The sequence below is a fragment of the Apostichopus japonicus genome, chromosome 17 (genome assembly GCF_037975245.1).
Source record: "Apostichopus japonicus isolate 1M-3 chromosome 17, ASM3797524v1, whole genome shotgun sequence".
Classification (NCBI taxonomy): domain Eukaryota; kingdom Metazoa; phylum Echinodermata; class Holothuroidea; order Aspidochirotida; family Stichopodidae; genus Apostichopus; species Apostichopus japonicus.
The window spans coordinates 35363113-35388052 of NC_092577.1; the positions used below are offsets into that span (position 1 = coordinate 35363113).

At 38.0% G+C, this 24940-nt stretch overlaps 1 protein-coding gene across 2 annotated transcripts; it reads right to left on the reverse strand.

The window, feature by feature from the left end:
* Window positions 1-4251: 4251 nt before the first annotated feature.
* Window positions 4252-13891, reverse strand: LOC139984394 (histamine N-methyltransferase-like). 2 transcript variants are annotated; one of them, XM_071998303.1, is made up of 4 exons: window positions 13650-13891; window positions 8060-8323; window positions 5645-5971; window positions 4252-5242 (listed from the first exon to the last, which is right to left on the reverse strand). In XM_071998303.1, exons 2-4 carry the CDS (start codon window positions 8274-8276, stop codon window positions 4911-4913), a joined length of 876 nt encoding a protein of 291 aa, XP_071854404.1. In that variant the 5' UTR covers window positions 8277-8323; window positions 13650-13891; the 3' UTR covers window positions 4252-4910. The 2 variants fall into 2 exon arrangements, with proteins under 2 accessions (XP_071854404.1, XP_071854405.1); XM_071998304.1 differs by having other exon boundaries at window positions 13731-13881.
* Between the last annotated feature and the right edge of the window lie 11049 nt (window positions 13892-24940).

Genomic DNA, 24940 nt, shown 5'->3' on the forward strand with positions numbered 1-24940 from the left:
AACATTTTTTTCTAATCAACAATTCTTAACATTCCCTATATGAAGAACCCTCCCTATATTATTTTTAATTATTACGCTTTCATACCCTCGAAAATAGGAAAACATCATTTATTCGTCTAGAATTTAAAAATGGTAAATATTTCTTTTCATGTCATAAAAGAAAATTTGGCAAAAAATTGTTGCTTTGAGAATCAGGAATTGTGACAATGTGTTATAATATCATAGTGGCATACATTGTTACCATTCTGATAAACTCTTAATGTCCTGTCCTAGTTTTCGATACATTAGCACGCAGCTGAAGTTTGAAAATGTAAACTAGAAGCAAACGGGCGTAATTCCATCAATGCACATCGCCGTAATAAATTTGTTTTTTTTTCACCAAAATTTACCCCAAAAATTGCGTTCTTAAAATTTGGCGATGCCAATGGTGCCACGTATGGATTTATACAGTTCCACGTCATTATGTGGCGGGAACATTTTGTTAACATATAAGGTTCACATAATTTTGTACTGCATTTTGGTCGGTTTTGGCGTTCCACACTCTTGCTTGATGTGTGCAGCCAATATAAACACACATAGTCGTTTCCTCATAGTTACAGGAATGCAGGATAAATCGACCCAAAATTCATTTGCTTGCAATCTGAACTAACTGACATTTCGCTCATAGAAGAAGTAATATGGCACGTCAAATTCTCCGTACAATGGTATTCCATCTATGTGTGATTGATTTATCTGTTACGACAGAATAAATAATCTGTTACGACAGATTAAATAATCTGTTACGACAGATTAAATAATCTGTTACGACAGATTAAATAATCTGTTACGACAGATTAAATAATCTGTCCTGACAGATTAATTCTTTAGTTGGAATTTTTTTTCTTTCAATTCTCATTTTTTTTTTCACTTATCAATTTTTCACTTGATTTTTTTTTTTACTTGACAAGTTTTTTCCCCACTATGGCCCTAATGGGCCATCGTAATGTCTGGCTTGTGTCTGAAGGGTAAAAGTTCTACTTGCCTTAACTGCAGCGTAAACATACGAAAGGAAATAGGAGTATACGGTCACATTTTAGAAGATTTCCAACTGTTTGAAAGTATCGAAAGAGTTGTGTAATTTTAAGAATATTTTAGTTTCCATGGCGCTAACATTATAAAACTAATTTTAGGTTACAAATTTTGCTATTATCTACACCTACGCGACGTGGAAAAATCGCATTAATTCAATCTCTACAAAGGTTGCCCGAGGTGTTGGGATTCTCTCTAATTTAAAGCATTCAACTACAGAGACAAGTTCTCCGCGTTTTTTACATTTTACTCTTATTCATCCCCATCTCACTTATTGCATGAGAGTTTACTCCGGTATACGAAGTATTCTAATATCAAGAATCGCTTCACGCTTCTTGGCCTTTTGGCTAAGATCTTGTGGTGTATCTGTTCCCTCTTCGAGGGGAATGGTGATGCACACCCGACGATGATCACACACAGTGGCGTCGCCAAGGGGGGGGGGGGCAGGGGGGAACGTGCCCCCCTGGAAAACCTAGTGCCCCCCGAGTGCCCCCCCATCTGAGATTTGGGTTGGTAAAAAAAAATATATATATATATTTTGTTATATTCAACTCCCATCATCTGAGTTGGTTTTTCATAAGGAAAGAAGCACAGTAATTCGTATTTTCTTCAAATGAGCTGCGAACAAATTAAAAAGTTTATCCTTGAACGTCGGGTATCGAAGTCGTAACCCGCGCCATCACAACAGGTGTCGATATTTACATTGAATGTGTCAGTGCTCACGCCATACCAGCGGATATACACGTCCGCTTCGCGAGCTACATGACTGTGAGAAGGGAGGGTACTGCGGTATGTTGCCTTGGTCTGAGGTTTTGACAGGTTAGGAGCTGACGAAATGTGAGAATGTGAGGGTCCGCAGGCACCATACTTGCCTATATTTGTGGACCCATATATTAACCCTGTTGTGTAGGGGGTTCAGAGGTCATTTGAGGCCAGATGCTTGCAGGAACAAATGGCGAATGTTCACACCTGCATACTAAGCCATACTCGATGTGTGGTCAAACTTTGGATTGCATGGTGAGATCCCTGATAGGAGCCAATAACGATGCTGGAACCTGTTACATCTTAATAGATAATGGGCGAAAACGAGAAGGACAAGAAAGGAGTCGGGGTCATGCACACATTAATTCAACAAATGTAGGTTCTATTGATAGGGTTAGGCATAATATCGGCAGCATGTGGTTCATATCCTCTGCAAAATTCTGCGCCTTGTTAAAATCATTACCTCAAAAATAGCAATTTCTGGAGATATCTTCAAATCGAATTTAGCATCAAATGTGGCAGCATTTGCATCTTGCCCATCCTCCGTATGCGAAAATTTTCCAAAGGGGAGGGGGGCAGTGGCGGCGGAACCAAGGGGGCTTGGGGGGCTCAGCCCCCCAATGAAAAAGTTGAGGGGGCAAATGCATGATAAGCCCCCCCAATATTTACCAAGGCTCCGAAACGCGCATCTGCCCATTTTCAATGCATACTTGTCGATCTGTCCGATGCACACGTATACTATATAGGTGTAATAATTTTAGTAAATGCTGGGGGGACCCTCGGCCCGTCCCCTGGCTATAGACCACAATATCACCCCAACCGCGTCTTCACGCCCCGTGAAAAGTGGAAGCAGTGAGTGTGAGTACCGGTAAGCGCAACACAACTTCGTCTTAGGCCAATGACTTGCTTCATTTCAGCCAGTTCTCCAACATCCCCTTACTACACTCAAAAACGTCTTTGCGAGTACACTACGAGTCATCGAATATACAAATAACTATGTTTTTACAGACTCTTACGTGCAATCTGAGAAATTGCAGGCTTGAGACCCATATTTTAGGGCTAGGTATTTGCAGCATAAAACACTTGGGAAGTGCCGTTTCCGGCCATCTGGGTGTTTGAAAAAACCCAAAATTTTCTTGTACGCTCCGCGCCAATCGATGGTGGCGCTCCGCTTAGATAGTCTCTACACATTAGCTCCACCCCCCCAATAATTTTCCCGTTCCGCCGCGCCTGGAGGGGCACCCCTCCCCTTAGACCCCTCCCCCAGGACGGCGATCCGTATCAACCTAAGTGCCCCCCATCAAATGCTGGTGCCCCCCTGTGCCCCCCCCGACTGAAAAGTCTGGTGACGCCACTGATCACACAGTCACAGTCCCGATGCAAGGGGACTGGGGTTGAGAGCGCATCAGTCGTTCGGTAGTTTGGTTTTCGTGCCCATGTTCTTTCCTGGGCGACTTTTCCTTAAAAAAAGTATCTTCCGACGCTTCAAAAGAGAATCATTCGTCATATTTCGTTTGCTTCCTTAAATGATCACACCAGCAAGCTATTTTTCTTCTCACAATCTCCTTATCCTTCCTAACCTTAATAATGTTCACATTGCTACTTTAAATTACCATTCTATTAATATAATCATAAACATCTTGTTTTCAGAGGATATTTTACGACAAATAAAGATATACATAATCATAATACGAGGCAGGCTGGTTACATGCACAAACCACGTCCATGGAACTATTATGCAGAGCTAAGGTTATTTAGCTAATACTTATGGGAATTATAATTTACGTCATTTACGTAATGAATGGCGGCTTACTGTGAATTTGTGGTATTAAGCTATACCTATTGGAATTATAATTTACCTACTTCACGTAATCAACGGCGGCTTACTGTGTATTGTGGTTAGGCCTTAGGAGCCAATTTTCAAAGTGAGCGTATTCAGTCCTACAGAAAACGGTTAACTTAATGATCGAATACTAGATAGTTTTTAGGTTACTGAACTACAAAAATTGTCTTTGATCCATGCCTCCGTTATTCCTTTTATTGTTTTTCCTTTTGGGGAGTGGATCTACTCGTTAAGTATATTAAGGTTTTTTTAAAACCACTTCCTCTCCCTTTGTACATTTCAATTATAGAAGCATACATAATTACCTATATTGTATGTATATAGAAGCATACATATTCAACCTATATTGTATGTATAAAGAAGCATACATATTTAACTTATATTGTATGTTAATAGAAGCATACATAATTACCTATATTGTATGTATATAGAAGCATACATGTTCAACCTATATTGTATGTATATAGAAGCATACATATTCAACCTATATTGTATGCATATAGAAGCATACATATGCAACCTATATTGTATGTATATAGAGAAACAACCAAATAAATGAAATGAAAGTGGAATGAAAATGAAATGTTGTTACTTTATTCGTCTGTCCATGTATATAAGCAATACAACACTTTATTTCCAGAAGATTGCAATCAATATAACCCAGTCTACTATAGGTTTCGGCGTATATGAATTCTAAAGAATAGGTTTTGAAAGATATGACGATTATTTTGTAGTGGTTTCAGAGACATACTGGCAAGCAAAACCAATCCGCATGGATAGACACTGTCACTTGAAAGAATGTCTCTTATAAAATACAAATTAACATGGAAAGGAATCAAGTAATATATAAATCAAACAAAATGGCCTATTCTAGAGTAGACATCTACATGCATACCAATATTTAACTCGAGTAACGTTCTGAGCGATTACCCACTTACTCCTAATGTAGAAACAAGAAATATAAATACCAAGGGACCAAATTCCCTATATGTAGTGGTTACTGGTAGGTAAGTAAGTTAACTAAGACCAACTTTGATAGGAATTACTACACACACCATGATGCTTTTTTTGGAACTCCCTGAACTTGAAGGAGAAACAATCTCGACCATTATTATTAATCATTCATATTTGTACAAAACAATCCAAAGTATTATAGTTTCGTAAGAAAAAAATAGAAGGATGATTGGAACTGCATGGTCGGAATTACCTCACGCATGCAGTAATTCAACGGATGATTTTACTTAGTAACAACAATAACCTGCCACTCGGTGACTAGCAGTATTTGGTCGCCATTTTGGATGGCACCTTCCCGCATGTACGACAGCACTTCCTCGACAAAACTCGGTGGTCCTGATTCTTGTAGTTTGACGTTATTGATAAAATCCGCCAATAACACACCGTCCTGGTTCCCAGCTTCATAGCAACAAGTAATGTCGACCGTAGAATTTTCCGTGAAAGCTTCAAATTTTAATTGACATTTTTCTAATATCTTACGAATGGTCTCAGAGCTGACCAATTGTTGAGCATCGCTTAGAAAACGTTTATGTTGACGAATGCCACCATCATTCTCTGAAAAACAGAATCGGGAATATTCTTTGCGTTAGTACAACTATATAACCATTGTTAATATTCACAAAATTGACTTCTGCGGGATCCCATTCTGTGTGCTTATGGAAAACAATTCCGGCCTAAAAGGTTAGCGTACATAAGAGCGTGAGAAATTGGATGAGCGAAACTGTCACCTGAGAACTGAGGAGGGGAGGGGTGGGGTGGGGGGGGGGCAGAGACACACTCCTATTATGATATTATGATAATGATATGGGTGAAGACACCGCCTTTGTCACCCCTTATCCTACTGTATATATCACTGCTCATCGTTCGGTATCTATGCTATGCTAGCTTTTTGTGTTATGTACTGAGTATTAATTCAACCACCGAAACTTTGAAACAGTTTGCGGTGAATAAGCTAACCTGAAATTAAAACCAGCAATAGAATCCCTCCTTCGTCTAGGCAGCTAACTATATCCAAAATTGTGGCCTCTGGATCTTCGACGTAATACAAAGAATGAATAGCGCTGATGAAATGAAACTTCTTGACTTTGTTGGGCTGCTGACACTCTTTATAATATTCCTGCCACGTCTGCTGCCGCCAATTAAAATCGACATCACTACCGAAGCTTTTACTGTCCACCAACTTCTTATACTCAACGATGTGGTCTGGATTTGGTTCTACGACTGTGTTGGATATCGAAGGGAATTTCTTCAACAGTTGAGCTATCATTTTAAAGTCCAAATCACCTGCAAGATAAAACAGAAGGGTGATCGAAAGAATCGCTCTCATTAGACAATTGAGATTATGGAAAGCGGAGAAATAGGTGAGGAGGGGAAATCAAAGTAAGTTTAAAGGAGATAGTATGGAGTTGGAAGAGTTATGGAAAAGGGAGAAATAGGGAATAAATATGGAGATGTAGGGGAAACGGAACAAGTGTGGGAGAATCTATGTGAGATTGATGAGACACGGAAGAAGTTTGGGAGATTTAAGGGAGAATGATGAAACACGGGAGAAGTGTGGGGGAATTAAGGGAGAGGTTATTTTATTTATTTTATTGTACTTGTTAAATGTTTTTTTTTCTAACATTGACCAACAGTGCAGACCCTAAGACTTTATAGTAATAGCAACTTCTCTGCGAAATGACGGTCTATTCGCCGTTGGCCAAACAATTTGTACCAACGAAGTCTTCGGCCGCTTTGAGGACATCGTTTCAGTATGTTGTCGTGTTGGACGAATATATCCGTAACAGTGATAAAGGGCTTTGCAATCCGCGTTATAGTCATTTTCGACTTTGCAAAGTGTGTAAGAGAGACCCCAGTTTCCCTTTAGGGAAACCCCCCAACAAATTGCTGGGTTTCTTTTACTAGTCTTCAAGAAAGTATGCAGACAAACGATCATGAAAATGATAAATTAGATAGCATGGACGAGGGGAAATTATAGAGGGATGGGGGGGTGGCAAACAGAGGAGGGGAAATTATTGAGGGATGGGTGAGGACTAAGGGAGATATAAGGAGCTGTAAAGGAGAAAGTATGGGAGCATAAAGGAAGAAAAAAGGGACGGAATAGGGAAAATTAAGGCCGAAAGGAAAATTATGGGAATTTAAGGGATATAAAAGAATTATGGGAGAAATGAAGAGAGTATTAAGGAAGACTAAAGAGAAAACTGAGGTTGCATTAACTGCGGTTGTAAAGAGAGTTATGAGAGAAATAAGTAATGGTTAAATGACATTTGAGGTGTAGTTACGGGAGGGTTAATTACAACAGGTGTCACATTAGAATAGTATAATTTAGTTAATTTGAATTTTTATGACAGAAGAAGTCAATCTGTCAGCTGTTAATTTTAGAAAGTTTTTTCAAGTAACTTTTACTTTAGTCAACCCTGGTTGTTGTTGTTGGAAAGTAAGATTCAGGGATGTAGGACAATTTACATAAGCCCTAATCCCTCCATTCACTACAACAGTACAGGGTAGCATAGCATAGCTAGTGCACACAAAGGAAACCTACCAGGGCAGGAAATAGTCAAGATGACAATGTATTGTATTGCCAAGTTATGCAAATTGATGCACTAGTAGTTTATGCGTGACATCACATCCAGCCAGTGAAGTGAGTGTTGGATAAGATTTTTATTCACTCTCCAAAATACTCAGAATTCACTTTTTTTTTAGATAAATGTTAAATCAGAATTTCATGATGTAAAAGGGGGGAAAGCTCTTCAGACTAGAAGAGGTAATCTCATTCTTTTGTAGAGTAAAGAATATCCTATATATATATATATATATATATATATATATATATATATATATATATATATATATATATATATATATATATATTAAGACTAAATTTATACGTACCAGTTTGCTCTCTCGCAATTGAAAAAGATCTAGGGGTATCAAAACTTTGGAAAGTCTTAAACTTTTCAGTAGTTAAGCTAAATCTAGCATATGTCATCCTCTGGTAAAGATTGCGCCAAAGCAATCCGTTATCTATAAGTATTCAGGAGTCATATGTGTTCTTAAGCAGTATTACAGAACGTTGTAACCTTTATTTTTCCATGTTCTCTTTTTTTTTTATTTTAAGGAGAAAGTTCCTCCTCAATAAATACATATTCACTTAAGAAGTTGAATTTATAAAACTTGTTCTGTATCATTAGTTGGTTGGAGTATTTCTTTTTAACATTGCATATTGATTTTGGATAGCCGCTAGGCGAATGTGTCGCATTGCCACTTGCATTCTTTTTGTGGGTGACAACAGGAGGAGGTATTGACAAAATGAGAAATGACTGAGAACAAAAGAAGATAGTGGGAGAATGGATACATCCTAACATGACTAACCTGTTCCACTTCCAAATCCCAGTATCTCAAGTTTCTTCTCTCGGTTGTGCTTACTAATCGGGATCTTTTCGACAACTGTCCGAGGGAATATTGTTTCAGCCCAAGTAGTTATCATCTGGTGCTCTGTGGAATGTCGAACGAAGACGTTGAAGGCCTTGGAATAATAGCTTGGATCATGTGAGATATCTTTCACCGAAATTTCAGACGATGACTCCATTCTGATACGTAATTATCCACTGAGTGGGAGACTGCTTTAGAAAATACCTGCATAATAGAAAGCAATGACACAATGATATGTATATCAGTTCATATATACCGGTATTTTGTTTATAAAATGAATAGTATATGTCACTTCTGTGCTATGATCGCTTCATCCCGACCAATTCATTCAGATCATGTGTAGAATCAGTAGGTATATAGCACAATACGGAAGTTTGGTGGCTAGGTCTCTTACTTACGTACACAGTTTGACTTGCAGCGTGTAATTCTACCCTAGACTATCACCTGTTTTGAATTTTTACTATGTTACATCTTTATGCAAGTCATTGAACTTGCAAATGCCATGATTTTCTCCCATATGGATTATTGCAATGGTCTTTTTATCAACCTCCCGGCCTCCACACTTCATCCTCTACAAAGGATCCCAAATTACACGGCTAAAATTATTCTCGGCAGATCAAAATATGACAGTGCCTCCGCAGCATTGAAGGAGCTGCATATCCTCCCCGTCAATGTCCGTGCCGAGTACAAGATCCTCCTCCTCGTTTATAAGTGTATACATAAATCAGCACCAGCTTATCTGTCCGAGTTGCTGGAAATTAAGACACCTGGTCTTTCAACACGCTCGTCAAAGGGCATCCTTCTCAAGGTTCCTTTCTCAAGGCATCCGAACTGTTGCCTACTCTCCATTGCTTTGTGTTTACACTGTGTATTCATTTTACTGCAATGTTTTTGAAAATGTGTTTTCTTTTGTTATTAAGCGCTATGATCTTCTTTGGAATAGCGCTATATCAAGCATTGTATTTATTATTTATCATTATTCCGGGATCTCGTGAAGTGAGTCGATGCACTGTATCACTGTATATATACAGTGGCGTTGCTAGGATTTTTTGAGTGGGGAGGGCATGGGGGGCTGTTCTTTCTTGTGGGGGGCCGGAGGTTACTATCTAAGCGGAGCGCCACCTTGATTGGCGCGGAGCGTACAGAGAAAATTTGAGATTTCAGCACCCCTCAAATCGCAGGAGATGGCACCTGTGAGGCAAAATAGCAACCAAAAAGATGTGCAACTTTGGTGACAGAAATGCAAAAAAAGTTTTTTCTCTTTCATGCTGACTGGCCTTGCCAACTCAGCCAGACTTTTAACTTGAGGGAAGTTGGCATCATTTGTCGTTTCAAGGTGTCAAGGCCTTTCTCCCAACTCAGACCCCTGTGGGCTACCGGTAGGTTTGCAGGATATGCCCACACGTGAACTTAAATAGCATTAGAGGAAGGGGATGGAAGACTAACACGCATCGATGTTTCGGTAATGGTCCACATTGGTGGCTCGGTGCTAATTAGGCCATTTATTGGGTTTCTTGAGGCAGCTGTCATCAGAATCTGGGTTTTTGTGCCAATCGATGACCGATAACATGTATTGGTATGTAAATTTCTTCTTCATATATCTAGCAACACTCTAAAAACAAATGAGTGGATTTCATTCCATTGGAGTGATCACTCGGCGCACTTCAAATTAAGAGTGAAATTTAACTCTATTGGAGTTAACCCTCACTCCTAATATGAGTGAATATAACTCTATTAGGAGTTAAGATTTACTCCAATGGAGTGGAAATTCACTATTATACCGGAATGTGCTCAGTGATCACTCCCATTAGGTGATTATGATCCCGACACCTCAGCCCTAGCCGGACTGTTGTTAATGTCCAGACTACGGGGGCCAGTGCTGCCTGGAGCTTGTGCAGTTGTGGCCATCCGAACTCTCTGAGTACTCGGACTACCTCCTACCTAGCAAGCGGATTCAATTATTCCTGCCTAGAGAAGGAACCAACATGCTGTACATGGAGTTTGAATCTGACAAACAAGAAGGGTCATTATTCTCCAATATGGATATTGTAGTATTGTTAATAGACTGATGAAACATTGAACTTGAGCTCATAACCATTGTATGTTAATTATCTAACAATTTTCAACTGTCAGATTTGATTAGCAGTGCCAAAACTATTTCCCAATTGTGGGGCGCTGTTTTTTTTTACAACATTTTTTTTACCCCATTCCCAGTGGGGGGCAGTTGGGGGGGCAGCCGATTTCATGGGGGCCGGCCCCAGGCCCCCCGGTGCTACGCCAGTGTATATATTTGTATATATATGTCTGATGATCGCTCAACGCGTGAAACTCTGAGTTACAACTACTAGTGTTCCACTAGTCTCAACTAGTCTCAACATATATTCCGCTCTGTCCACCGGACATAGAGCACTCTGCGCCAAGATAGACGCCAACCAACCAACTCTATATATTTATATATATATATATGTTTATATATATATATATATATATTTGCAGAGTCTACATGTACTACGGAAGAAATTACAATAGAGAGACACCTTGGTATCGAAAATCTGAAACTTTAGACCATTTGTATGAGACGATCATATTGTACACGTGCTTTCAAAGTGCATCTTCTCTTCACCTGTAAAATATGCGGACAGTTATAGCCGTTAGTTCTTAAACATATATATATATATATATTTTTATTTTTATTTTTATTTTTTATTTTTTGCCACAAAAGTACAAATTGGAGGAAGTCTTCCATAAAGCTTAAAAGCTTAACAATGTGGAAGACTCCCTGAAGAAAGAAAAGAAAAGAAAAAACAAAATATATATATATGTGTATGAATACATACATAGATATAAATACAAATTAAATGTTCAATATATATGTATATAGTAATTACATACAGGTATAATTTAGTTTTAGTCAGTAACTAGCTATTATTTCCTTACAAAACCACTTCTTAAAGGATGTGACTGACTTGTTACCCTTTAAATCGTTCATTAGAAGAGTCCATGTTTTTGTTGCACGGTTTTGTAGGCTTAAAGTTCCAATGGTGGTATTGTAGAGATTATAGTGGGCATGATTAGCATGCCTCGTGTTATGATTATGTACATCTCTGTTACTGGTTAAAAAATTGTCAAAGGCAGCTGGTAGTAATCCATTCCAGGTCTTGTAGGCAAATAATGCAAGCTTAACTTTAATGAGATCGTTTCAATTTTAGTAAGTTGAGTTTCGTAAATAGGGGACTGGTGTGCTCACGTGGGGCTGAGTGTGTTATGTGGCGAATGGCTGCCTTTTGGAGTATTATAAGATTGTTTAGGTTGGTGTTGTATGTACCAGACCAAATAATGGAACAATAAGTGAGATGCGGGACAATCAGGGTCTGGTATAGTGTTCTGAGTATGTTTTCCGATAGATAATATTTCAACTTAGATAATATGTCAACATTCCGTGCAATTATACTGCAAATAGTTGAAATATGGTTGCGCCAGCTAAGATTACAATCAATATTAGATAGATAGATAGATAGATAGATAGATAGATAGATAGATAGATAGATAGATAGATAGATAGATAGATAGATAGATAGATAGATAGATAGATAGATAGATAGATAGATAGATAGATAGATAGATAGATAGATAGATAGATAGATAGATAGATAGATAGATAGATAGATAGATAGATAGATAGATAGATAGATAGATAGATAGATAGATAGATAGATAGATAGATAGATAGATAGATAGATAGATAGATAGATAGATAGATAGATAGATAGATAGATAGATAGATAGATAGATAGATAGATAGATAGATAGATAGATAGATAGATAGATAGATAGATAGATAGATAGATAGATAGATAGATAGATAGATAGATAGATAGATAGATAGATAGATAGATAGATAGATAGATAGATAGATAGATAGATAGATAGATAGATAGATAGATAGATAGATAGATAGATAGATAGATAGATAGATAGATAGATAGATAGATAGATAGATAGATAGATAGATAGATAGATAGATAGATAGATAGATAGATAGATAGATAGATAGATAGATAGATAGATAGATAGATAGATAGATAGATAGATAGATAGATAGATAGATAGATAGATAGATAGATAGATAGATAGATAGATAGATAGATAGATAGATAGATAGATAGATAGATAGATAGATAGATAGATAGATAGATAGATAGATAGATAGATAGATAGATAGATAGATAGATAGATAGATAGATAGATAGATAGATAGATAGATAGATAGATAGATAGATAGATAGATAGATAGATAGATAGATAGATAGATAGATAGATAGATAGATAGATAGATAGATAGATAGATAGATAGATAGATAGATAGATAGATAGATAGATAGATAGATAGATAGATAGATAGATAGATAGATAGATAGATAGATAGATAGATAGATAGATAGATAGATAGATAGATAGATAGATAGATAGATAGATAGATAGATAGATAGATAGATAGATAGATAGATAGATAGATAGATAGATAGATAGATAGATAGATAGATAGATAGATAGATAGATAGATAGATATTTATTTCGTCCATAAGATATGGAAATTTGTCGCCCTGCAGCAAAACACATAAAAAATCAAAGTTTTAAAGTTACATTCAGAATACAGTAAAATTTTAGTATAAACAAAACTCAGAGAAGTTGAATGAAAAGGTAAGAATATCAACAGCAACAATATCCATACATGTGAGAAAAATATACACATATATACATATATAAACAAGATTATAAAACAAAAGAAAAAGAGAAACAGAATTGGGTACAAAAGAAAACCTGAATCTGTTGTGCTTAGACCGTGGCATGCGAAGTCTGCTGCCTGAACGGCAGAATACATAGTTTTCGAAAAGAGGATGTGTATGGTCTTTTAATATTCCATGGGTTTTCTGGTGCACCATATCAATGTAGAGTTTATAAATAGTTTTTAAACAAATATCCCTCCCAATAGTACGGCTGGCAGCCCTTACAACCTTCTCTAATTTAATCGAAGACTCCTTTGTAAGCAGCCAGTGAAAACAAATAATACTAAAAGTTAGCACGCTTTGTATCACTGACTGGTAAAAAAGTAAAAGAACAGTGTTGTCGACATTAAAATATTTCAGTTTACGTAAAAAGTACAATCGTTGGCAAGCTTTTGATCTAATTGCATCAACCTGGTCTTTGAAGTTAAGTTTACAGTCAATGATAGTACCTAGATATTTATAGTGGTGCACCTTTTCGACAATCTCATCATTAACCCTGATTTGAGCATGATCATGTGGCTGTTTTCTGAAGTCAAATACTATCTCCCATTCAATTTTAGGTAGTTTTGGTTGCACCAAGTAACAAGTATTACGAGTATTAAAGACAATGTAATTACTTTTTTGTAATATTACCGTATTACTAAACAAAGTTTGGTTTTTACCTAATTAACGGTTTCTCACTTTTAATAGTTTTAGCGGTTGAAGTCATGAGAATCGAGTGTGCGCTGATATTTTCTACTTACCGGTGTCCCCGCTATAATGATTCGCCAGTCGTATGTAGGCTATATAGGCCTAGTACGTAATTCACGCGCAATTCGCCGTACCTGTGTTCCTGCCGGGGCCTGTCAAGTAAAAAACGTTTCGATATTTTTGGAGTATCCTGTGTTATGTTCTCAGAAACAGCTCAACGATTCCCCAAACAGCCAAGGCCAATTATCGGACTAAGCGAAAACCTGTTACACCGTTTATGTCAAAATCTCTATTAAACATATACCAACATTCCTAAACTCAAATAAATTTAGTCTTTTAGTGAACATCGGTTTCTGTGGTTACTGGTAAAGTTGCTGGTATGTTCTGTGGTAGTGAGCCAGCGCTAATTAACAATGTTCTTTTTTGCATGTACTTCGCCCTTGAAAAATTTTGGTTATATTTTTCGGGCAAGTCGTTACAGCCCCCAAATCCAATTGGGCTCCTACGCCTTTGACTACACACATAGACAGTTTTGAGGCTGTTCATTTTTGAACATGCATTTTCATGCTCACTGATATTATGTGATGTCTGCTCTTTGCTTTACAAATTCGAACAGGCGTGTAGCGAGTAATTTGCCAACGGAAGGGCGAAGCCTGTAGGCAAACTATCTAAGCGAAGCGCCACCATGAGTTGGCGCGAAGCGTACAAGAAATTTTTGGCCGAAAAAGCCTCCCAGATCGCTGGAAATGACACTTCCCAGGCCTTGTAAGTTGCATCTAAGCATTGTCTATTTTTAAATTACTAGCGATATCATAGAGAAAATTTGCTCGGGGGGGGGGCGGTCGCCCCTTCCCGATATGCGTCATGTTCCCCGACGATTCGGTCGAGTTCAAGACCAGCCACAGTTGAACAATTGTTCAAGGCGTCCACACACACACACGCGTTATGCTAGACCATATATAGTATATATATAGATACATTAGTGAGAGAGGAAAAATGGAAACGTCAACTAGAGCACCAATGGTGCAGAAGCTCATACCTTTTCGAGCTTAAAAATGTAGGGCCCATAAAACTTTATGGCCCACCAAATTTCAGGCCATTTTTCAGATTCCACCAATTTTGGGCCCATGAGGGATACCCCCCCCCCTCCGTTAGCAGAATACTGGCCACACCACTGGCTATAATTCCTATTTTCCCCCTTTAAATCCTGTTTTACCCACTCTCTCAAACAATACCACTGACCTACCCTATTAAACTTTCTCCCCTCTACCTGAGCAGACCTGAAGTATGGAACGCGAAAAGGGCAACCGTATTTCGTTGCCTAAACTAAGTTTGTTTCGTTGCCTAAACTAAGTTTGTTGCTGTCTAAACTAAAGCTGTTGCTGCTAGTTTACCATGTTGCTGTTGTTCGTTGATGTCTAAACTTAACGTTGATGTCTAAAGTCACGTTGACGACTAAACGCGCCTTAATGTCTAAACTCACGTTGATTTATAAACCTTACGGTTGATGTCTAAACTCACGTTGATGTCTAAAACTTTCGTTGCTAAGTTAACTTACGGTTGATGTCTAAACTCACGTTGATATCTACACTTTCGTTGCTATCTAAAGTTCCGTTGTGAACACATTGTGAACGAACATCATTCTTTCTTTTCCAAAAAATTATAACAATCAACCGCAAGTTGCTTCCGTGCAGTGCTAACAACATATCTATTACAGAGATTTTCATGCTAAATACAGCCAATGATGTTTTCTCAAATTTCCCGAGATTTGTTTGGTTAATAGTCCCTTACCCATTGTCTGCAAACATGCTTGCATCTTCAGTGCTCAATGAACGCAAAGTATGATGGTTTAACTATGTAACGCGAAAGGGGGGGGGGGGGGTAATCGTTAATGTCATGCCGGATTTGTAGCAACAGCCATGTAAATATCCTTAACAACCTGATTTGTCGAACAAATCACGTTGTTAACGATATTTACATGATAGTTGATACAACTCCGAGGACGTTATTTACATTTATATTGTTAATGTCATATTTGAATAATTGTTTTATCACAGAAAGTTATGAGTTGAGACAATCTATGAATTTTGCGGGAAGCTACCACAACATCTCTGATACTGAAAAGGACTTTAAATCTCACAGTATGTTATGTTCTCTCTCTCCCTTTTGAGAGTTGACAATGTAAAATGTGCATTTATACCACAGTTATTTCTTCGTTGCAAACTTGCGTAAAGTTTTGCGGTCCCTTTGACCACGTGCTTCAAGTCATGATTCTGGTGCAACACTAATTCGTGTGCATAAACTACTGCAGTCATACATCGTCAAAAGTAGTCATTGAAGTTTCGACATTGCGTAAAAATGTTATTTAAATACTATAATTTTCGTGGAGTTGGTTGTTTCCAAATACTGAAAAGCATCCAGGGTAAATGTTGGATCAGTTGCTCTATGGTTGGATGTAGTCTGCGCTTCGTGAGTAACAAGAGGGGCACAGTATTGAAGTACGTAGGCAATATGACTCACAGAACTAGTTTACTAAACCCGCCAAGCAAGTTCATTCGTAACACCAATCCAGTTCGGAGTTTCGATTTGCGAAAGGGATTGTGTTGTAAATGGAATATACACAAACCTCGCTCAGCATTGTTAAGAATTTTAGACAAAAAAACCCGCTAACATGTTATGCAAGAAACGAATCATCCAAGATACACTCGAGTTTTGACTAGAGCTATGTGTTGTAGGTAAGGTGATATGATCTTTTATCCACAAATTTTCAGGATATGCGCATGTGCAGTTGAAACTCCGCAGTTTGAACAGGCCTAATGCAAATTGCGTGGAATTTAGCGAGATATGCACACTACATTTGCTGGGATATTTTAAGAGTTGGGGTAGCTGGTGAAATCGCTGCAGGTCAAAGCATCGAGGTACTATATACGGAGTTGGAGAGGAGGAAAGAATGGCAAGGCAGGCGAAATGAAGGTCGGACGGCCGCCTTTGTAAAACAGCGAAGCTAGGGCACTGGCCATATATATATATTGTGTAGAGCATTCACAAAGTACAGGCAGTGATAAGATCGCATCTTCTCAACTATAAACGCTAGTAAAAGTATAGGTCATATAATAAACGCAATTGGTGTTCGATCGGGACGAAAACATGTGTCTTTAGTAATATTACTGTCATTCGTTTTACTTGATTGCCGACATTCACAACATATCCAGACATCATGTAATGGTTCAATAATTCAATTTTAAGTACAGTATTTTATGCTGGCATTTTGTCTCGACACTCGTTTTACTTGATTACCGACATTCCCAGATTATCTCCACACATTGTTGGAGGGGCTCAATGAAATCAGTTTAAAAGTGCAGTATTTTTATGCTGGTACTTTGTCTAGACACTCGACGTTGTACTTGATTTCCGACATTCACAGCGTATATGCATAGCCTATAAGTATAACATTATAACATTTTAAAAGTTGTTTACCGTGCAGCCTCCTATTCGTATGAGTTGTACTAACGCACATGTTATCTGATAGGCTGGCTGTGGGAGATACGGTAGCTTATAAAACAAGGTTTCCACAAGTTTGCGTTTGGTGACTCCAAATGGACTTGGACCTCCAAGACCCCTATTGGTTTTGGTGCAGGTGTGTATAGTACAATAGACTGACCTGTGTTTATTTAATGTATCAAAATGGTGGTTCGGGCCATTTCTATAGTAACAGCTAGTTCTGCTTATACTAACACCTTTCTAGTGTACTGAAGTCATCGAAACCTCAATGCATTTTGCATTCTGGTTTACATTACGCGGTTGAGCAATTTTGAACAGCGCCGATAGCAACAACGTAAGTTTAGACAACGACGTATGTTTAGACAACGGAAGTTAAAATAACAACGTGAGTTTGAGCAACAACGTGGTAAAATAGCAGCAACAACTTTAGTTTAGACTGCAACAAACTTAGTTTAGACAACGAAATATGGTTTCCCTTTTCGCGTTCCATAGTTAAAATAACAACGTGAGTTTGAGCAACAACGTGGTAAAACAGTAGCAACAACTTTAGTTTAGACTGCAACAAACTTAGTTTAGACAACGAAATATGGTTGCCCTTTTCGCGGTCCATATCCGTCTTGCTTTGTCATTTTTGGTCACGCATTTGTCTACGAGGGCTTTCTGCTGTTTGTACCTATACAGTATACTTCTACACATACAGCAAGTAACAGTTTTACTTGGGTAAATCAATTGAAGTTAAACGTTCATCATGCCAGACAACACAGGCAAACTGACGTTACAAGGGCAGCCTGTTTGAAGTCCTTACTTTTCCTGAAGTATATATTAGAGATATGAAACTAAATAAACTAAATTTATATTTTATTCCATGTTTTCTCAGGGTTTTACACCCCCCCCCCCCACCCCCCTCCTCTCGCTAAGCTTTCGTAGACGAAGGATTGAATCTAAGGATATCTATAGTCATCTACACTACAGTTAGTCGCAAAGTGATTCTCAAGTTGAGTGGGGTATGTCAATTGGAGAGGGCATGCAGCTGAGGGGTACAGGTGCTCGATACAATGTGTATGTTTTCAAGAGTTTCGTCCAAACGTTTCTCTTGGACGAAATCGCTGAAAGTCCTGTAGCCCTGTCGTCAAAACGTACGTGAATACGACACCGCTGCCGTCTCCCCACTGGCTGCTCCCCCTGTGTTGCTGATCGGGACGTCAGGTACTTACCCGTGGGGGAGGGGGTCGGGCGGAGAGAAGTAGGAATGGAGTGAAGGAGAGAGAAAGAAGCAGCTAACCATTCTCTGTGTATAGAATTTTGCTAAAAATAGCAGATGGGACAATTATTAAAAGCCTACTGTTCCTGTTGAGAGAACCAGTCACAATTTACACTGGATAGGCTCATAACTACTATATCCTATTCTTTGATACCGCCCTTCCATTTAATATAACAAACAATGCCTCTGTCACTTCTGTGGCTTCCGGGAGGGGTGGGGAATAAGTATGGCGCCAACAATTTTAAGAGCAATGAATTTAACTTTTATTAGCACAGTTTGACAAGTTCAAATAAAATTAGGTTGGCCTACAGGTATGTCAACATACAATAGTCTAGTACTGTAGTACTAAATGAATTTAACAAGTTGGTCGCACAGTATAGGGGACACTTTCAACACCACTGCACACTGGTCTGAAGACTCCTTACACCCCGCCACCCAAATCTCAACCATTTCTGAACCTCCAAATCTAACCAGGTATTCATTTTGAAAGAAAAACATATAACCTTAAGAGATATATTCTATGGTCTAAATATAGTCTATATGTATTATTCAATTCAAGCACCAGTACTTTCCACGTCCTTTACTTCTAATTATGTTTAAAAAATTCTTTAAATTGTTTCCTTTTATTAGCACAGTATGACAAGTTCAAATAAAATTAGGTTGGCCTACAGGTATGTCAACATACAATAGTCAAGTACTGTAGTACTATGGTTAACGTTGATTAAAACCGTTGATACTTTCATGTAATATATGGCTATGCAGGACGGATAACTTTGGATAACTTTGATACAATCAAAACGATAGGTGGAATTCCTTGCAATGTTATGCACTGTTCGTTATGCCATACGACCCGAATATTTAGGTCCATGTATAGGTCCATATATATTACCCCTCTCCTCAAATGAATCATATATGAAAGTCCTGCAGAACCAGTACGCCATAAGTGATTGAAAGAGGGCATTGACGTTTTGTCTTAACATGGGAAAACTCCAGGGTTTAAATGCGCAGCCGCATAAATTACACCACTTTTCTGTTCCCGTCATAACAATTTCAAGTACATCTTGGCGATGACTATAGTTATGAAATGTTTAGTTTTTTCCTGCAAACTTCTCAGCAATTGTTGGATAAAGAATTTACAGTTTGAATCTCTTATATATAGTAAAGAACATGTAAATCAGTCGTTATCGAGATATTGCAGGGCCATGCATATGCTGTATTGTGTCATGTACCGACATATATAGACAGACACACACGCAGACAGTTATGCACCTATATATGGGTAAACTGATACAGACGGGATGTAGCTATTTCCTTCCTTGGTGACATCCTTTGTATTCACGATGAAAGGTGTACTCGGGACTTAAATCAACTTTTTGATACTATTATTAAGTCTGTCGAATAATGTCATCGTTTATTGACATATAAAACGATACAGAGTATGTTAGTATATGTTACAACTTTTGTTGCCATAGTTACCAAGGTTGGCGAGTACATTGGAACGGAAACAGGCCAACTTGACAAAAGATGGTAGTTAAGGATCTCCAAGAGTGTTTTCTCAACAGTATAACAACTTAACATTCTTGCACTGCGTTCCCTTATGACCTTCTCTAAGGTCATAAACTACAATTAAGAAGCCTGACACGCTCGTTTCCTCAAGATTTTCCATCTTTCAAATCTCGTCTGCTCGCCGGGAATTGATTCTTTACGTAGATTTTCTGAAACGAGACGGAATATTTGCTTTACCTATAGTTTGTTCCAGCAAGGAATGCTTCTTGTTTGCTTCACTGTATAGTCACTTTAACAATGATCGTGTTTTTTCAGTAGCCATCCACGACACTTTGAGAGGAAGGAACTCAACTCATTCGTTTGAATGCTCGGATATCCGATTACCCGACTTAAGGACGTTTGATAGCACATAATTCAATGTTTTCTGTGGGTTAAGGCACGGTTAGATGCACCCCCAACCACCCCACCAGCCCCCCCTCCCCAACAGCCACCACCTACAGAATCCCTGTATGGAGCATGCGCATTGTACTGTATACCTATATCAAATATCCATATTATATTTTTCCTTTTCTCTTTCTTTGTAGAGCGAATTTCGAGCCCAGGATCAATCTTTGATGCGACAATTCATGGAAATTCAAGGCAAAATTAGAAACTTGAAAGTCCAGCAACAACAACGACAAAAGCAAAACTTGATGATGAGGAAACAAAAGCAACAAGCGAAACAACTTTTATCTGGCGATAATTCTTCTGATCTCCTTGGAAACCATCGATTTTCCTGGGAACTTGATTCCTTGTACGAAGAGGATGAATATTATGACTATGACACCGAGGACGATTTAGATGACGATGAGAATTTACCTACTTCGGGAGCTACTGGATATTCATGATGATACTGCAACAATATGAATATGCAACAATATAAATATGCATATTTTACCAGAACGTGCGCTATCCTAATAAAAGACGGACATTCATGAATATGTGCACACGTTGAGGAAAGCGTCGTGTCAATGAGCCCATCACTTGACTCGTCAATAAGAGTTGAAGCTTGCCGTCTGCTCGCAAAAGCGAATTAGAATCTTCTATAAATTGTGGAAATGACCAAAACAAATGGAAACATTTTTTTTCAGGTGTTAAGAAAGTGTCATCGATGGGTGTGAAATCTCTTTCTCTCACTTTCCTTTTTGGTGGTGGTGAAAGTGCGCAATGGACATAATTTCAGTGCAATGGACGAATGGATTATTTAAAGGGCAAAAACAAATAGCGGGAAAACTAATCGCTTGTAGGAATACCTACTGAATTTCACTCGTGAATAAGGGTGTGTGTTCGAGTTTTTGCTTGCTTGGTGTTTGACCATCATTATTTTCGTTCCTTTCAACGACCTCTATGTTACTTTTAGGAATTTTGTATATGTATGAAAATCAGTGCAATTATTTAAAAATGGTTCTTCTGCTTAGTGAGGAAACAAGAAGTATTTAAATTAACAGCGCAATTAGGCTATTGTTAGCTATGGTACATGACTGCGCTTTTGGTACAATAAGATGTAGGCATCTATGAACTATACAAAAGTAACCGTAGAAGGTAACTTTTCAAAAGTTAGAATCTTTATTTGCAACAACTGTCCATAATTCTTGGTTGTTAAACGCGTGACCATGGGGAACCATAATTTGAATTTCTAGATTATTTGGTTAAGTGTTTTTGTGTATGTGTGTGAGGGGGGCATGTTTAGGGAGTGGGGGTGGGGGATGGTAGGGGAGGGTAGGGGGAGGGTAGGGGAGGGTTGGGGGAGGGTAGGGGAGGGGGCTAGGGGAGGGTATGGGAGGGTAGGGGAGGGTAGGGGAGGGTAGGGGGAGGGTATGGGAGGGTAGGGGTATCTATTTATTGCTTTCAAAACGAGTGAACATTCTTTACTATAATACTAATACAGCAACTGACGGAATAATTATAACAAATTCATAACATTTAATCTTCAACTGATCAACTTAATCTTAGTCTAAGCAAAGTGAATAATTAAAATGTAAGGCTTTTTGGTGTTGGTGTAAACATACAGCCTAATGACAGACATACAGACAGACAGACCTAGACAAACATGGACGTCTATATAGACAGACTGTCTGCTTCAGTGGTACTAATAATCTTTTAATCTAAGATAAGATAAAAACAAATGCTCAAACATTATGTCCTGAATATTAGCCAATATGATAATCCATATCGGGTATTTATCATCATTTACATCAAACCGTTGTTGAATCTGACGGTAGATTTTTTACGGTCAACGCAATATTGAAAATCTTTAAATGATAAGTCTAATATACTGATGCAATTATATCATTTGGATCACTTCCGCTAAATATGCACGGGTGCATAAGTTTAAGTCACATACCTTTCCTGTCAACATCGGCATATCGATATGGTTAAATGGAATTACTTTCATATATATGTGTTTTCGTCATCAGTCAGTGACGTCATCAAGCTTTAGGCTCGTTCAAAGAGACAAAAATTCCATCATTTGGAAAAGGTACAATTAAATGGTTGCCTGATCGAGTGGTTGTGTGTATGGATGATACATTCTGCCAGTTAAACCATTTCGTTGCACTTTGGCAATGTAGCCTACTTTGCTTCATGCAGTATGTGACCTATCCTTCGCTGTTTTCTGTGGTGTCATATGAATTTTACTAATTTTATGTGGGAGGGGGGAGGGATATTTTAGGGGGTCTGACATTTATACGGTAGTTCGGAGAGTGTGTTTTACAGATGATAATAATGCTGTACTGTAAACATGTTTTACAAGCCGAGTAGCTTTGGTAGGCGAACTATCGTCTTAGGTAAAAGGCCCTCCTTCCCTCTCTCGCACTAGTCCCACTATAGTGACGTCATAGGCTGGTCATATAGTCCAAAGTATGATAAATCTACTTTGTCTAATGGTGTGGTTAGTTCAAACAGTTTGAACGCACTGGAATCTTGACAAGTCACATGAATGCATGATTACATCGATACAAATCTGAAAGTGCGCCACCATTTAAATGTGAATTTGAAAACTCTAAATGATAAGCTGAAAACGCACGACCTAAATTGTAAAATACTGAATGGAGATGGGTAACAACTGGTCTCAGATACAATGAGTGTAATGGACACACTGTATTTGTCATGACTGTTCATCCTTGTTATTCTCCAGAATGAACAAACTTTTCAAGGACATCCTTTTTTTTCTTCAGCTAGCCTTTACACTGTGTAATGTCTGCACATAATCCTATTTCCGTGTGTACGTTTGGTAACGTCATTTGATTTTTGACGAGTAGCGTTAATTTGTGAAAATAATGATTGTACCAGGAACCTTGCCTAAGCCATGTATGATCTCCTCTATACTCTCTCTCTCTCCTTTTCTCATTTCAACATAATCCAAGCCGGGTTTTGTGACAAAGCTTAGAATTCCTGAGTTTTAACTCTTCTTCTGATCGTGTAGCTAAGATTATCTATAAACCTTCTGTTATTCAGAAGCTATTTATTTCATCAAGGTCATCAAATCTTTTAAAAAGTATTGAATACATTCGAACAGAATACTCAATAGAGTTTTAAGGCCTTAATTGTCATCGACTAAACGGGCTATTGTGAGACATCTACTGCACGAACAGGTCAAAAATGGATAACAACCTAATGACGACAGAGGGAATGTTCACTTAAATCTCAATAATTGTCCAATTCAACAATTACCGGTTAACCTTGCGTGGACATACAGTACGCAAATGCTTATCTATACATATAGTATATATGTGCAATTAATCGACGCACCATGTCAATATAATTAATGGTTTTCCACTTGTGTTCCAAAACTGCTAGAAGGTTCAATAATGGTCACTAATGTTTGGACGTGCCTTGCGTATATACTTCATGCACAAGTTTGTTGATTTCTGCGTATATAGTTTGTTTGTTTCGCAGAAGAAGAAGAAGAATGAGTCAGTTATTAGCAGTTAAGATGTGATCACTGAATCAAGGCAATAAAATCAGTTATATTCCTGTTTGTTGACAGGGTCATTTGTGCTTTTCAGTATTCTCTCGACCATAAAGCCAGCCCAATAGGCAAATTCCTCACCTTGAATGGTGTTTTGAGCCATGGTCCTATATACTGGTCCTATACAGTGTACAATATATATGTGCTTCTAAAGAAAGGTTACGAACTTAATTCAGGGACAAGTGTTTACACCTTACCGTATAACTTATCAAGTCCTTTAACGTCTTTTAACGATCACAGCTCATTGCACGTGTTGTTGTTGTTATTGGATGGAATTAATCTGTGAAAAGTTAAGCAAAAACAAGAAAACATCTGGAAAGAAAGTTTCCTTCTCAAGAACTTAATTTATTTCAGGTGAAAGATCATCTAGGGTTGTTCCAATGTTTATAGATCATTAATATGTAGCATTACTTAATGTATATCGCACATATGGTGAAACTATATAGTAACTCGTGGTGGTGAATTCATATACGCGCAAACTCATATGAATCCGTGTATGCGCATGCTCATTGGAGAGACGATATAGCTAAGAACTGCGTCAATACATTCAATTAACTAAACGGGGAATTAATGTCTAAAAATATTCAAAATATGAGCACAGTTCACAGGAACACGCGTTTTTAAATCAGATATTTGTTATCAGATTATCAGGCGGCCATTTTGAGTTGTGTTAGAGATCTTAATACATTATGACGCCCTCAACTTTTCAATTTGAAAATCTTTCATCTATATGTTACAGTGTTATGGGCTATCGCTACCATTTTCAAATGTTTCCCAGATTATGATCAAAGTGACGAAAGATCTTTATAGATTATAGGGAAGTAACACAAAAGTACATGACGGTACAGTGTATGACAACATAATAAATGAACTACAAGACCAAAATAAAAATATAGCCTTATAAAATAGTGATAGACAGATAAATATTATGCTTAGGTCTACTGATCAAGAAGTAAGCTTTTGAACGCAATAATTTATTCCATTATTATAATTTAGTATAACTTTTTCATCACACAAATTAAACAGATGGGAGCATGGAAACATATGAAGACGAACGAGATAAGAAA